Source organism: Megalobrama amblycephala, linkage group LG13 (assembly GCF_018812025.1).
Source record: "Megalobrama amblycephala isolate DHTTF-2021 linkage group LG13, ASM1881202v1, whole genome shotgun sequence".
In the NCBI taxonomy this organism is placed as follows: Eukaryota; Metazoa; Chordata; class Actinopteri; order Cypriniformes; family Xenocyprididae; genus Megalobrama; species Megalobrama amblycephala.
Genome location: NC_063056.1, coordinates 36,271,798 through 36,288,058, shown reverse-complemented (window position 1 = coordinate 36,288,058; position 16,261 = coordinate 36,271,798). Strand labels below are relative to the sequence as shown.

At 37.7% G+C, this 16,261-nt stretch overlaps 1 protein-coding gene and 1 long non-coding RNA gene across 2 annotated transcripts in view; one reads left to right on the top strand and one right to left on the bottom strand.

Moving 5' to 3' along the window:
- LOC125243406 overlaps positions 1 to 1,877 on the top strand; it is a 16,366-nt gene extending 14,489 nt beyond the window's left edge. The window contains exon 4 of the long non-coding RNA XR_007179042.1: positions 1,778 to 1,877. This is a non-coding gene — a long non-coding RNA (uncharacterized LOC125243406). The remainder of the gene's footprint in view (positions 1 to 1,777) is intronic.
- nr2f5 (nuclear receptor subfamily 2, group F, member 5) overlaps positions 1 to 16,261 on the bottom strand; it is an 18,373-nt gene extending 2,112 nt beyond the window's left edge. Inside the window, exons 1-3 of the mRNA XM_048153047.1 lie at positions 15,070 to 16,261; positions 4,574 to 4,854; positions 3,240 to 3,486 (exon numbers count right to left, since the gene is read on the bottom strand). Of these exons, the coding sequence (XP_048009004.1) occupies positions 3,240 to 3,486; positions 4,574 to 4,854; positions 15,070 to 15,436 (895 nt within the window). The 5' untranslated portion in view covers positions 15,437 to 16,261. The remainder of the gene's footprint in view (positions 1 to 3,239; positions 3,487 to 4,573; positions 4,855 to 15,069) is intronic.

Here is a 16,261-nt window from a genome sequence, read left to right as displayed (position 1 = left end):
GATAAATGTGCTCTATTATTAGGCGCATATCCAAGCGTTTGTGCGGAGTGTGGAAGCTCAAGTATAGCGCTTACTGCAAGACATGGAGGCGCATTTCTTGTCCCAAAAAAGTTGGGACACTGTACAAATTGCGGTAAAAAAAGGAATGCAATAATTTACAAATCTCATAAACTTATATTTTATTCACAATAGAATATAAATAACATATCAAATGTTGAAAGTGAGACATTTTGAAATGTCATGCCAAGTATTGGCTCATTTAGGATTTCATGAGAGCTACACATTCCAAAAAAGTTGGGACAGGTAGCAATAAGAGGCCGGAAAAGTTAAATGTACATATAAGGAACAGCTGGAGGACCAATTTGCAACTTATTAGGTCAATTGGCAACATGATTGGGTATAAAAAGAGCCTCTCAGAGTGGCAGTGTCTCTCAGAAGTCAAGATGGGCAGAGGATCACCAATTCTCCCAATGCTGCGGCGAAAAATAGTGGAGCAATATCAGAAAGGAGTTTCTCAGAGAAAAATTGCAAAGAGTTTGAAGTTATCATCATCTACAGTGCATAATATCATCCAAAGATTCAGAGAATCTGGAACAATCTCTGTGCGTAAGGGTCAAGGCCGGAAAACCGTACTGGATGCCCGTGATCTTCGGGCCCTTAGACGGCACTGCATCACATACAGAAATGCTACTGTAATGGAAATCACAACATGGGCTCAGGAATATTTCAAGAAAACATTGTCGGTGAACACAATCCACCAAAAAAGAAAAGCCATATAAAAAAAGGTAAAAAAAGAAGCCATATCTAAACATGATCAAGAAGCCCAGGTGTTTTCTCTGGGCCAAGGCTCATTTAAAATGGACTGGCAAAGTGGAAAACTCTTCTGTGGTCAGACAAATTAAAATTTGAAGTTCTTTTTGGAAAACTGGGATGCCATGTTATCCGGACTAAAGAGGACAAGGACAACCCAAGTTGTTATCAGCGCTCAGTTCAGAAGCCTGCATCTCTGATGGAATGGGGTTGCATGAGTGCATGTGGCATGGGCAGCTTACGCATCTGGAAAGGCACCATCAATGCTGAAAGGTATATCCAAGTACTAGAATAACATATGCTCCCATCCAGATGTCGTCTCTTTCAGGGAAGACCTTGCATTTTCCAACATGACAATGCCGGACCACATACTGCATCAATTACAACATCATGGCTGCATAGAAGGATCCGGGTACTGAAATGGCCAGCCTGCAGTCCAGATCTTTCACCCATAGAAAACATTTGGCGCATAATGAAGAGGAAGATGTGACAAAGAAGACCTAAGACAGTTGAGCAACTAGAAGCCTGTATTAGACAAGAATGGGACAACATTCCTATTCCTAAACTTGAGCAACTTGTCTCCTCAGTCCCCAGACGTTTGCAGACTGTTATAAAAAGAAGAGGGGATGCCACACAGTGGTAAACATGGCCATGTCCCAACTTTTTTGAGATGTGTTGATGCCATGAAATTTAAAATCAACTTATGTTTCCCTTAAAATGATACATTTTCTCAGTTTAAACATTTGATATGTCATCTATGTTGTATTCTGAATAAAATATTGAAATTTGAAACTTCCACATCATTGCATTCTGTTTTTATTCACAATTTGTACAGTGTTCCAACTTTTTTGGAATAGGCTTTGTATATCTATAGAAAGCTTGAAATGTCTACTTTTAAACAAAATCAATAGAAAACAAATATTCTCTGCTCATGTAATCCATATAAAAGGTGCATTTCTCTCTATAGGCGCATTTACTACACTGCGGAGATGGCGAGGGAGCATCGTCAACATCTTTGCAGCCGATACTCAGAAAACACTTGTTTATTAATAAATAATTAAAATGTCTCCATGCTATTTTTTTCCTGACACATTCATAATCATTACTTTTGCCATTGCTTTGTGTTAAGCTTTATGCGTGTGCTTGAGTGCGGAATAGGCTATATTATGCCTATATATATATTAAACAATGATTATGGTTTAGTATATATTTAAGCAACTGAATTTAAATAAATGTGCAATAAGTCTACTAATGGATGACTGGACCTTTTTTTTTTAGTCGGTGGCAGCCCTAGTTTTAACCAATGACCTCCTTCGCCATTCTCTCTGTTATGCTACTCATCATTGGGGTACGCGTACTCTTAATCCTGCTGAGCTTCAGTTCAGATAACAAAAGCTTAATTGCTTCATATTTCTATGAGGGCGAGGATACCTGCTGAGCAGGACACAACCACCACTTCTGTCTATGTCCCATGAGTCCAGATAAAGACATCTATAGTTACTGTAAGCAGCATTTTGTAAAGGGGGGCACTGATGTGTCAGTCCCTGGCGTAATGTCAGTGCTGACAAGTCTTGCGTGCTTCTGTGCCAGTCCCCCTTACACTGCCGTTGCACGGCAAAGGCATCCCCCTCTCTCTTTGTGTTTCACAGTGTGAACACACGCTGGGAGCTGCCACCGCACCGCGTCAGGCAATCGGGGCAACTGGCTGACATTAGAGGCCTGTTGGGTGATGTGAGGTGATAGGAGGTTTGGGCTGAGGTTACGGGCCACAAGAGTTTGTCTGTCCCTGTTAGCTCATGCCGGCGGGTCTCGGCAGGGGGTGGAGGGGGCTTTGGCTGGAATTGCAGGATGGATCACATTGATGCCGTGGGCTACAGAGGTTATGTAGGTCACAGCCAGACTGAAGCGAATCCCTTTTTCCGCAACTCAGCATGCATAATTCAGCCATGTTGGTGGAAGTTGAGTTGGGGCGGGGGGCTGCTTGCCTGGTTTCAATAATAGATGGAAGCGTGAAGGATTGAGTGATAAAAAAACGAATCAAGAGCGGTGGGTTCAGTCATCCATTTGGAAAAGTGTAGGTCTGGGCTGGAAAAGGGTTTCTGACAGGTAGAGCAAGGAATCAGAAATAATCTAAACCAGTGGGCAAGACATCTCAGAATCTTAAGCTCTGTGCCAAAGCGTTTGGCACTTTTTTGTTTTTAATGTTTTGTGTAACGCATTTATTTCATTTATTTGCCAACAAACACAATTGAAAGCCTCACAAAAAAAACTCCAAATAGTGGCAATTAGACATAAATAGATCAACATAACAGTCAAGATGTTTTTTAAATGGTATTATTAACGTTAACTCGGTGCTCCTAAATGGACTCATAATTGAAAAACTGTAAATACTAATCAAAACAAGTAGTCTTAAGGTTAGTTATTCTTACCAGAGGTGAAGAGTACGATGGACTTTAGGCAGGAGTACTCAGCTGTGTCCACCTGAAGGGCTTTTAGTTTCTCCACCTGCTCTTGGAAGACACGTATGTGGTCCATGAAGGCCACCACCCGCTCGGCTGACATGGGAGAGGCATGTAGACCAGCAGCGGCCAGCAGGGGTGCAACATGCAGCGGCATGGAGCACTGAGCAGCATTTAGAACAAACAGCTCACTCCACGACATGCGTAAGAGCGCAACCTACAAACAAAAATGTGGCACACGTGTGAGAGACTGCAACAGGTGGTCTTTTTTAATTAAGAAAAATTCTAAAAAGAAACTTTAAAGTATAATATACATGAATACAAAATGTATGCATTTCTTGTGTAAAGTCATTAAAAATAAAATATGAGATAATACTATGCAGAAAAAATACATAAATATAGAAATGATAAAATATAATCCAATTATATTTGCAATTCAAGTCCAATTTAAAATGAAAATTATTACATATTACATTTGTGGAAAAATTATAGTAATTATCGATTATTTAGTTTTTTAAATACATGTTGCTATATATTAGGGCTGTCAAAATTAAGTTGTTAACGCATGCGATTAATTTTTTCAGTTTAAAAAAACTTAAATCTGTACTGGTGTGCTGTCTGAATCTCCTGTCTGTGTGACAGACACACACGACTCATGCGCACAGAAAGCCGCTTCAGTTCAGACAGCGTCACATTGTGTTCTCTTTCGCGCTTGAACGGACAAAAATATATAAATATATGCCAAAATGGCCACTTTGTCCAGTATCCTCATAAGCACAGTCTTAAATGAGTCAAATAAAACCTTTAATTACCGTAAAGACTTGTAAGGACATCAAATGTGTGTCAGATCTGCATCATGTGCATCAGATCTTAAAGTGACAGCAGCCTAAAAACCCTGCTGCTGTCTGCCATTAATGTTAATCAAAGAACAAAACACAAAGAGCAAATCACTCACTGCCCTTGACTGCATAGCTTTTGTAGCTTTAATATGGATTAATCTATATTTAATTTATAACTTGTGCAGTGAAGACTGTGAAGTGTTTGATAATTTCAATTTCTGTATATTTCCTACCTGTTAGATCAAATATTTAACATATACTGTCTTTGTTGTTTCTACATTAATTTGGAGATTAAATGTGAAATTATTACCTTATAAAAATATACTAAAAACTCTAATGTTAATCTCAATTAATTCTATAAAAATGTGTGAATAATTAATTAATTTGTTTAATCGATTGACAGCACTAATGTGTATATAATATAGAAATGAACCAAGCTTGAATATGCTAAGATATTTGCTTTACCTGGTCCATGAGCTGTAGGTCAGGAAAGAAAGGGATGTTCTTCGCCCACTCCACGGCACTGAAGAGCAAACGGGCAGCCAATTCACAGATGTTCTCGATGCCCATTAGGTTGTTGGATTGCATACACTGGGCTCCATAGCGTGAGGTGGGGTACGGCTCGGCCCGTAGAAGCAGAGAGATGAAGCCCGAAAGGTACGGCTGCCCGTTGTATGGGTCACTCCCATTGCTCAGGTACTGCCCTGGACTGGACTGCGAGTTGGACATACGACCCCTTTGGACAGCTGAGGAAGAGAAAATAAAAAGCAAAGAGCCATTAGAAGCGGATATTAATGTGTTTACTTGCAAACACGACCAGATCCATTCACCAGAATGGATCAAGCCAAATCTCTTTCTGCTTTCTAATGTCTAAGTGACTGCAGTCATAGCATCTGTGAAACCCATCAGAGAGATGCCGACCCCTTTGCCATCCATCAATGAGTAATGAGTAAGCGAACACTATGGTTGAAATGAGGTTTTTCACACTTCCTCAAACAAATGGTTCAGCCAGAGGCGAAGGGCAAAACAGAGGCCATTCCTGCAACGACGCAGCTCAGTGCCCATTTGGGAAACACCTGTTTAACTATCCTGCTGTCTGCCCAATAACTCCATTTACTATAAACCAGAGGGAGCATGAAATGAACACAGAATGAAAAAGAGAGAGAGAGTGACAAAAACCCAGAGGAAAATGGTATTGCTCAGAGGTTTCTTAGACATTATAGAGTTTCATGTAAGTATCAACTTTATCTTAGTTGTTTCTCATAAATGACAGATCTGGACCTGGATGTATTATTATAGCTTTATTATAATCATTTGAGGAAAGTATATGTTCTGATGATATATTTTGAAATGCCTTTAAAGGGGTCATAGCATATAAGTAAAAATAATTGTAAAATTAAAGTTATTTTTATATAGTATAACTTATATGTATCATAATAGACATTGAAAGGAAGGAACAGGTACAAACAATGCTCTCATTATGATATGAAATACAATCAGAGATTCCTTTAGGAAGGAAGGAAAAGAAAGTGGGGATTCAGATACTTTTGTTATGGAAACTACAGCTACCTAATGAATGCTTCAATAATGTGTATAATTTACAACTGAATGACAGAAAGAATGTCCTGCTTCTTGTCTTACACAGCTACAGAGTAAAAAGGATGTTTTATGTGTCATTTGTGGACAAACAATAGTACAGCTCTCTTAAGGAAATTCTACACCTATACTATGAAAAGTTAAAGGGTCGGTTAGATTGTTTTAATGTTTTTGAAATAAGTCTGTTATGCTCATCAATTCTGCATTTATTTGATTATTACAGTAAAAAAAACATTTCTGTTTTAATATATTTTAAATATAATATATTCCTTCAGAAATCATTCTAATATGCTGATTTGCTACTAAAGAAACATTGTTTTATTCTATCGGTGTTATTCAATATTTTTGTGGAAACCATGATACCATTATGATTACCATTTGATTTTTTTTTTTTTCAGGATTCTTTGATGAAGAATTCTATGTCTAATGCATTATAAAGGTATTCATAATGTATGTTATAATGCATTATATCTTATAATAAATAATTGTAACCAAAGTTAAAATGCATTATAATATTTACAAATTCTGAAATTGTTTTTGTCATGTGTTTCAATGCATTATACTTTCTAAAGGTGTGTTCAATGAATAGATAAGTATTATATACACATTAATTATTCATGAGGCCATACAATGCATTATAAGCTGCATTACAAGGCATAATTAATGCATTAAAAATAATTTTATAATGCATTATACGGGCTTTAAGTAAAGTTATCAATTTTTCATAAAGTAATTGTTTTTAGTCATTTTTGATCAATTTAACGCATCCTTGCTTAATAATAAACATGTTAATGTCTTTCAAAAAAATATCTTACTAAATATAGTATCTGAAGCATAATTAAAATTTCTTTGTCAATTCCAGTTCAGATAAAAGTCAAACACTGGCATGTTACGCTAAAGGTGAGGTAGGTCATTTCTGCACCACTAGTGGCACCAAAATGAATTGCAATCAGTTTGTTTGAGCGGCCAGACTGAATTTGACATAAGAACATTGGGTTTGAGGACAGGACTACCTGTTAGTTCAGAAAAAAAAATTGGAGGACAGGGAATTTTGGAGGTTTGGGAATTTAAAATGGACCCTTTTCTCACATTAATTCTCTCTCTGCATAAAACAGGAAAACTACAAAAAAGCAATCTCAGGCACTCCAGCAGCGTACATTTAGTGAGAGCCACAGTTGAACTGCATTCTTATGGCTCTAAAAAAATCAAAATCGTGAACGTTCTTCACGTGTGTCATGGGATTAACACCACTCACACTCAGAGGTCAAAAGTTACAGAAGCTGGACTTTCTAGTTCTTCGTTTGCTTTCTCTCACTGTTTGTCGTTCTCTCCTCAAAACTGGTTGTGATGGAGCTCCGGCATGCCACAAGACGAGGAGGGCGGGGGCAGGTGTGCAATATTTGCTGAGCAAAAATGTGTGACATTGAGGTGTTTGACCACATTTCTGCACAAACATTTAACATTATTCAGGTGTGCAAATCCATTGCATGAATTATTTTGAATTAGGAGCAAGTCACACTTGAACAAGTAAAACAGAGAAGCATGCTGTGATAGAATATACAAACCGAAAAGTCTGAAAAAGTACAATGTACAATTTTTACAGCATTCTTAAACTTACATTTCAGTAATTTTTTTATCAACAGTGTAAGTTTAGTATTATTTATATTTTATTATACTGTTTATTAATATTTTGAATTAGCTTTTATTTTTGTATTTCTATGCTTCATTAGGTTTTTGGTAACACTTTATTTTAAGGTGAGGTAGTTACATGTTAGTCCACGTACTTACTCTAGTAATAACAGTAAATTATGCATAATTACAAGTAACAAACCCTAACCGTAACTCTATAGGAAGTACATGTAGTTAATTAATATTACTTAGTACTTATTTGAGTAAGTACAATGTAAATATGTCACCTTAAAATAAAGTGTAACAAAGTTTTTTGTTTATTAGTTCTTGATTTTTAAAATACTTCTAGCTTCAATGTATTTTTTATTTCATTTTTTTAGTTTTAGTAATTTTAGTACTTTCTGAGTAATTATGGGTAATATTTGTCATTTTCGAGAAAGTAGCCTATAGGTTATTTTCTCAAAAACGACAAATAATAATGCATTGTTTTTACGGTATATTACTGTTTCCAGTGGCATTTTACTGTGTAAATTTGTTTAGTTTTTTTTAAAGTTATGTGAAGGTAAAGTGGAAGTATCATTGTTTACTTTTAAAAGTTTTTCATCTAATATTTTTATATAATTTCAATTCAGCTTTATTTTAATCAATGAACAGTTTTTTTAGAGTTTTAGTTAACAATAACAACACTGATTATCAGCATACCAATAGAGTTAAAACATTTTTATGCACCCGTTTTTTGAGTTGGCTATAGTGCAAAATCTTAAACATCATAACATTTCCTTGTTTTACACTTTTTTTAAAATCCTAAAACTGTTTAAATCTCTTCAAAGGGAAAGAAAGAAAAAATCTAGGCATCTTAGACTTTTTGTCACTGCTGCATTTGAAGAATCACAATGCATTATGTTACACAGCAAATCACAGTCTCCTCTGTCGGAGGTCACCTGTTCAAATGAGTTGAACAGCAGGATTAGCCAATCGACCAGGTGGCAGGGTGATATTTACCCAAACCCCACAGAGAGCCGTCACATTTGGACTTTGCTATGATCCTGTCTATTATTAATGTTTACTTTCCATTGACCTATATTTCACCCTGCACATGGGAAGTGAGTGACTTACAGGTCATGGGATGAAGTCACAGTTTCAGCACGTTTCCCGAGAAGCTCGGCAACAGCAGCACATGTCGGACATGCGCTGTTAACCGCATCTGCATGCATGCTGCCAACATCCAATCCTATTACAAATGTGACATTTTCACATCCCAGGCTATTCTGCATGCAATTTCTGGGTAGTTACTAGGTTATTTAGGTTATTTTAGTTTTAATTTCAGTTATGTTTTTAATTGTGTTGTGTTTTTGTCAGTTTTATTAGATTTTTTTTTTTTAAGTGCCCTTATTATGCTACTTTAAACGTTCCTAATTTTGTTTTGGAGGTCTCTTACAATAAGTTTACATGCATCCGAGGTCAAAAAAACACTTTATTTTCTCATAATATACATTGCACATCACCTCTTTTCTCACAGTGTCTGAAACGGTTCAATAAAGGATTCAGTCTCTCTGAACCCCTCCTTTCTGAGAGCCTACTCTGCTCTGATTGGCCAGATGGCCCAGTTAGTTGTGATTGGTCAACTGCTTACAGAGTGTGTCGGAAACTAAATGCCCATTACCATATATGGATTTCAGCACTGTATGCTTCTGCGCTTGATACACAGTGATACGATGGCGTCATTACAGTATCAATTCCAGTGCCAGAGTCCTTTTAAAGTGCAAAGTGGAATCGTAGCGCAGAAAACAGCGTCTTTTTGACTACACATCAAGTCTAGTCTCAGCTACAACTACAGTGTTTGAGGGCGGGTCAAAGTAAACATTGTTTACGGGCAGCCGATGAAGACCATAGGCTAACTTTATGCAAATTTGGTACAAAACTATGTAACAGGAAGTGAGACTGGAATTGCTGCCGACTCGTTTCAGGAGTTAAGAATCGATTCTTTCTTTTAGGACACAATAACTTTATTTGTCATGCACTTTGATATTTAAAACTTTTGCAGACATTTTTCACAAACAGCTACATTACACACTACATTTTTTTAAGGTTTTAGTTTTAATTAAAATAACCTTGCTTTGTATTGGTCCAAGTCAAAAGAGCCCAAGCCTCTGTCTATATTCTGGTCTCTACACTAAAAAATGCTGGGTTAAAAACAACCCAGGTTGGATTGAAAATGGACAAACCCAGCGGTTGGGTTAAATGTTTGCCCAACGTGCTGGGCAGTTTTATTTAACCCAGCTATTGTTTAAAAATTACTGTATGGTTCATTTACTATATGTTCATTTATTAAACATATTAATAAATGTAAATTTCCAACATATTTTGGGTTAATTTTATGCAAACAATACAGTAATTTTTAAACAACAGTTAAATAAAACTACCCTGCAGGTTGCTGGGTACGCTGAGTTTGTCCATTTTCAACCCAACTTGGGTTGTTTTTAACCCAGCATTTTTTAGAGTGTAGATGTAGCTCAAGTTCCTCATTCAATGTAAGTCTATGAGATTTAGTATGCTAGACCTTCTGCATGTGAACATCAGACTTTCTTAAGTCCGTGGTGGTTTTCTAGCTTTGACAAAGGTCACGGCCTTGCACAAGGAACATTCCAGCAGATGCACGTACTTGCAGAAGCCTGTGGAACTGACAAGGCAATCAAGCTGCTTTCTTTCAATCAGAGGCGCCCTTTGTCAGGCTGGAATGTCAGTCATGTCAAGAGCAGCCGTAAGGTGTAAAAACAGGTAGAGCGATCGAAGAAGAGGAGTGCTAGGAGGAAGATCATCTCTGAGTTTAAGACATGAAAGCACTAGATGAATCCTTCAGGTCTTGAGTTGCGGGTCCTTCAGATCTATGTGTTGGTGCTAGGTAAAACATTAATGCTCCAAACCAATTTCCTTATGGGGGAAAAAACCTGCAGGAAGGTTTTTCAGAAATTTTCATTTGTGGAGCTCAGAAAACATGGCAGCATATGGGTTTGGAACAACCTGAAGGTGAGTACATAATGACAGATATTTCACATCATAATTGATGCTCTTCTGGGTTCTTTGAAGTTTCTACAGAACACCCCCAGAAGGTTCTCATGTGGAATCAGGCTGCCATCTATTTTTAACAGAGAAGGTCACAATCTGTTGTCTGAAATCACTAAAACTACATGCGTATGTGAGGGTCTCAGTGGAAACAGCAGCGTGATTCTGCCCCAGTCATTACCAAACGCATGTGATGAACTCGTAGGAGGAGAGAGTGGGATTTCTGAGTGCTGCGGAAAACAAAGAACCTTAGAACGAAATGCATATGACCTCATCCATAACAAAAGTTCAAGAGTTTCAAGGCCATCAGTGATCTATACTATCAAAGGCATTATCTGTCTGATACCAGAACCATGTACTTTTTGAAAAGGGTGATTAAAAAGTTCTAAACGTATGTTGAGACTAACTTGTTCATCTTATCCTGTCAATCATATTTTCATATTTACCTCACTTACAACTCTTCATTCATGCTTCCCAACTCCATCTTTATTCACTTATACAATCTGTTAACTTATCTATGCATTAAAGGGTTAGTTCACCCAAAAATAAAAATTCAATCAATAATTACTCACCCTCATGTTGTCATTTTTGGGTGAACTAACTCTTTAATTCTAATAATCTTTCTTTAAGTACTACAGGGAGGTATTGTATCTTAGGCTACGTTCACACTGCGAGCCTTAGTGCTCAAGATTTTTTTGTATAGCTGTTCACATTGTTGTTTTAAGGCAGGAACACACCAAGCCGACAGTCGGCCGTCGGGCAGTTTTTGTTCGTTGTCCGACTGTTTTCTCAGTGTGTTTCGCAACGTCGGCTGAAGTTTTTTCCGTCCAATTTTACATGTTGAGTCAGCGTCAGAGCTTGTCAGTCCGACCGGCCATCTGATCATTCTGATTGGCTGTTCAGCTACTGCCACCTGCTGGTACGAAAAGTCATTTCATCGTACGCAGGCGCAGAACGGACGTGCTACTTTGGACCCAGACGCTACCGATGTGAGCCAACCCTGCAGTCTGTTTTCGTCGCCACTAGTTCGTCGCCGTCGGCTTGGTGTGTTCCTGCCTTTAAATGTAGCCAATATCAGATTCCAGTGTGAACAGATCATGGCCCTGAACTGACTCGCACACGCAAAAGAACGATAAAAAGACACCACACAGCACACTGTCATAAACACGGAGGACATTAAAGGGATAGTTCACCCAAAAATGAAAATCTGATGTTTATCTGCTTACCCCAAGTGCATTCAAGATGTAGTTGACTTTGTTTCTTCAGTAGAACACAAATGATGATTTTTAACTGCAACCATTGCAGTCTGTCAGTCAAATAATGGGAGTGAATGGGAACTCGATCAATAAGAGTTGAAAAAACATGCACAGACAAATCCAAATTAAACCCTGCGGCTCGTGACGACACATTGATGTCCTAAGACACGAAACGATCGGTTTGTGCGAGAAACCGAACAGTATTTATATCATTTTTTTACCTCTAATACACCACTACAACGGCAGTGATGTCTCGCGATTATACTTCAATGAGTGTGAGACATCACTGCCGTTGTCAGAGCGCGATCAGACCTCACTAAGCGAGTGCTGAACGCAGTTGGACATAGTGGTGTATTAGAGGTAAAAAATGATATAAATACTGTTCAGTTTCTCACACAATCTGATCGTTTCGTGTCTTAGGACATCAATGTATCGTCACGAGCCACAGGGTTTAATTTGGATTTGTCTGTGCATGTTTTTTCGACTCTTATTGATCGAGTTCCCATTCACTCCCATTATTTGACTGACAGACTGCAACGGTTGCAGTTAAAAATCATCATTTGTGTTCTACTGAAGAAAAAAAGTCACCTACATCTTGGATGCGCTAGGGGTAAGCAGATAAACATCAAATTTTCCTTTTTCGGTGAACTATCCCTTTAAAGTAAGCGATTACACATTTATTTATTGCGTAATCTGCTGTGGATGCCAGCGAATTTAGCGCAGGCAATATAAATAAAGACGAGGATGCGAGAAAAGAGAGCAGAGATTTTAAACATTTATAATGCTTTGCTTGTATATAGAACTGTCACTGTAATACTTGATACCTTTCGCAACTCTACATCACTCTAGATTGACATCAAATGTCAATCTAGAGTGATGTAAAAGTCGCATGAATTCCGATTTGACTGAGGTTGCATTGAAAAAATCAGACCTGTATCGGATTTAGGACCACATATGGAAGTGGCTCAAATCAGAATCGAAAAGATCAGATTCCATGTGGTTTGTGCTGTTCACACTATCATGACAAAAACAGATCTGAGTCACATATGAGCAGTCGGATTTGGACCACATTCACCTGCAGTGTGAACGTAGCGTTAGAGCTCAAGTCCTGTGCTTGATCTTCTGTATCATGGACAGCATACCAAATCTGTTTATCTATATCACACTCACAGATTACATGAACTAGTGAACTTGTGAGAGACAAATTATTAGCAGGATTACATCAACCTGGAATGACCAGGAGCCAACCAATACAAAAAAAGCTAGCTCTGTGAATTACAGAATCTGAACTGCTAAGGCGTTTTTATGTAAAATACAATGTTGAGAATCCCAGGCACGACACTAAATTGTACCACAAACCAAGAATATATCATATCTATATAGTTAATTCATTTTATCTACATATGTATTTATCAAAGACTGTTGAGCGCCTCAAAGATCTAATTTGAACCTGTAATCTGTAAGAAGTGCTACAAGATATTGTTCACTACATGTCATATAGATATGTGAATGTTAATCATAAACCTCATGCACAAGGACCAAAGTATAAGAGCCGAGCGTTTTGTTTGTTTGGCTCAAATTGTGTTATGACTGCAGAGTAACTGTAATGGCTAAGTACATGGTGCTTCTCTTGGTGAGTGACTGAATTGCATAATTCAGAGGAGATATCATTTATGAATGAAAAGAAGAAGCGAGGCTGCATGTGTTCCTGTCTATATCTATTTTGTCTGTACAAATGCAACACACACTAAAGTATCTTTCGAAGTTGTAAATAAAACAAAGATTATTGGAGTACAAGAAAATACCATTTCAGTTTTTCTACAACCACACCATTTTTTTCAGTGCAACCTGATGGGCCTAAAGAGTGAGGACAAAAATGCATATTATTGATTTAAGTGAATGCATGCAGACAGACAGGTAAAGCAAACCAATGTCTTAACATGTCTTAACTGTTAAGGCGGCTGATGTTTTAACAGTTTCTACCCTGTCATTCTAAATGATTGCAATGCTTTTACATTTTAGTTTCAAATAGATTCATCACAGTATATGGGGTAAGTTGTCACAATGGAATCGGCTATCATAGGCTGTTCATTAACGTTACACAGTAAAACAATTACGAGAGACAAAACAATTACGTTAAACAAATAATAATTAATACATTATATAAATGTTGAAAACAATTTTGACTCTTATGACAACTTTACTTTGAGACAACTAGCCCCGGTCTCCTCTATGCATTAAAAACTCAACAGGCAACTAAGGGAAACTAATTGGAAAATCCATGAAAGAGCCAATACAATAATGACTGAGTTGAGGTGTTTGAGATGGTTAGTGTCAACTTTGACAGAAATGCAATATTATAACAGAGGCTACAGAATAATTCTGGACCCATATTCATCATTGAAGTTGTCTTGTAATACACAGATAGCTCATATTCACATCAAAGGTCAACAGACTACAGGATCAGGAGACTGAATGTTCTTTCAGCCTAAAGCAATGACTAGATGAATTTTCCCTGCAGTGATTTTCATAACCTAAACCAATTAGGAACTTTGCTGAGTTTTCACAGTCATCTGCAGAGTTGATGAATTCACCGCAATTATAAAAATAACACTAGTATTTTAATCTACATTTGAAATGGACAATTTCTGAGGATGACTTTGCAAACTGATTATGCCACAAATGACTATTTAGACTCCAAATGTCTAATCTTAGTCTGCAAACAAGGAAATTTGTTGTTTGATTTGTAAAAATTATTATTTTTTTCTCTTGCTGTTAAATGTTATTTGCGCAATTAAATGAGCAAATATTCAAGATTAGTCTGAATTATATTTTCAAACAAAGAAACTATATATTAAAATAAATTGTTGCTGTAATGAGCTTTTAAACACAGTGCTGAAAAAAAGAAAACAAATCTATCCATCACTGGTAAATTCTTCATTAAATAAACATTCATGGGTCTTATGTTCATCATTCTTATGAAGAACCTTTTCTTGAGATGCTATTTTGTTCTTTTGAGATTAAATCGTTTTTGATGTCACATGGTTATTCAGATTATAATATGGTTTTTGGGTCCTTAAAGCACCAGTAGATATTTTGCTGTAGAATAACAAGTTCTTTGAGGAACTTAGTCCTCAAACAAGGTGAAACCTTTAGTTTTACGTTTAAGAGCAATATCACCTATTTTTGTAATTTATGCAACATTTAAGTGAGTTTTGATCAGTTTTCAGCTTCAAATAAAATTTCTTAAGTTGAAAAAGTGTAATGAACTTTAACTTAAAAATATTTTTTCAAGTCTAGTGGTAAATCTGTAAAAATGTTTTACAGTGTGTTTCGGATCAGGTTTGTCCTAGTACTACAGCTTTTAAATTTGTATTTGTCAATTGCATGGAGCAGTTAAACACTGTCAGATCTTACCCTCTCTCCTCATACCGACTTTCAAACACTTCTTCAGCCGGCAATACTGGCACTGGTTCCTATGGTGCTGGTCAATGGGACAGTCGCGGTTCCCCCGGCAGGTGTAACTCAGGTTCCGTCTCACCGAGCGTTTGAAGAAGCTCTTGCACCCCTCGCATGTAAACTGGCCGTAGTGTTTGCCGCTGGACTTGTCCCCGCAAACCATGCAGTCCACATTGGGAATTTTGTCCCCGGAGAGCGCGTCGTTGCCCGGGGTTGAACCTGAGGGAGTTCCCGGTGTCCCGCCGGGCTCCTGACTGCACATTTGCAGCTGGGACCCGGGATCAGCCGAAATGTTCTCTTGCCACTGATTTACTACCATTGCCATGCTATCCCGCAACACTGTCTGTGGTAACGACCGATACAATGTGACTCCTTTCAAGCTGGGAGGAGAGTTCAAACGATCCTGAATGACGCTTGAGGAGATCTGGACGAGGCGCGCGGCGCTTCCAACCACCTCTTTCTGCGACAAAAACTTTGATAGAGTGAAATTTACTTCTCTACTCAGGACAGGTCTTGGAATATTTACAAAGAAAAAGAGAAGGTGGCATAATTATTGCGTGAGAAATCCCCAAAACATGTTCAAGTTTCAGTCGCTCCGAATACTGTCAGTTTTGCGCGAGAATGTCCGAGTGTCGCGTCACGAGAGGACCATCCGTGCTTGAAACTTCACGATCTTCTCGAAATCCCACGTGTGGAGTTTAATGAGAGATACACTGTATGTATTATGTATTATTATTATTATTAACGGAAACTATAAAAGAAAAGAGCGTGTTCCAGTAATAATACTGACACGATACCTAATCGTAATCTTCGTCTAAACAAGACCGCACGCGAAATGTTATTGTTGCAAAAACGTGTAAATAAAATTAAAATGAATAAACGCTAAAGGTTCTTTCCGTATGACACAATTCTTTGTACCAAGAAAGTTCCTAAATAATCCGTCAAAACTTGTAGGTTGTTTACAAGAGGAGATTCAGTGCGTTTCACCCGCCAGCTGTCCGATTCATCTCTGAGAACCGTAGTTAAGAATTCGGTGAAAGTGACACTAAACAGCCGTGGTTACTGGAGCTCCACCCACCGCACTGCATATAAGGACATAGTGACCATATTAGTATATGACGCCTTCATATGGGGCGGGGCTTGCATACGC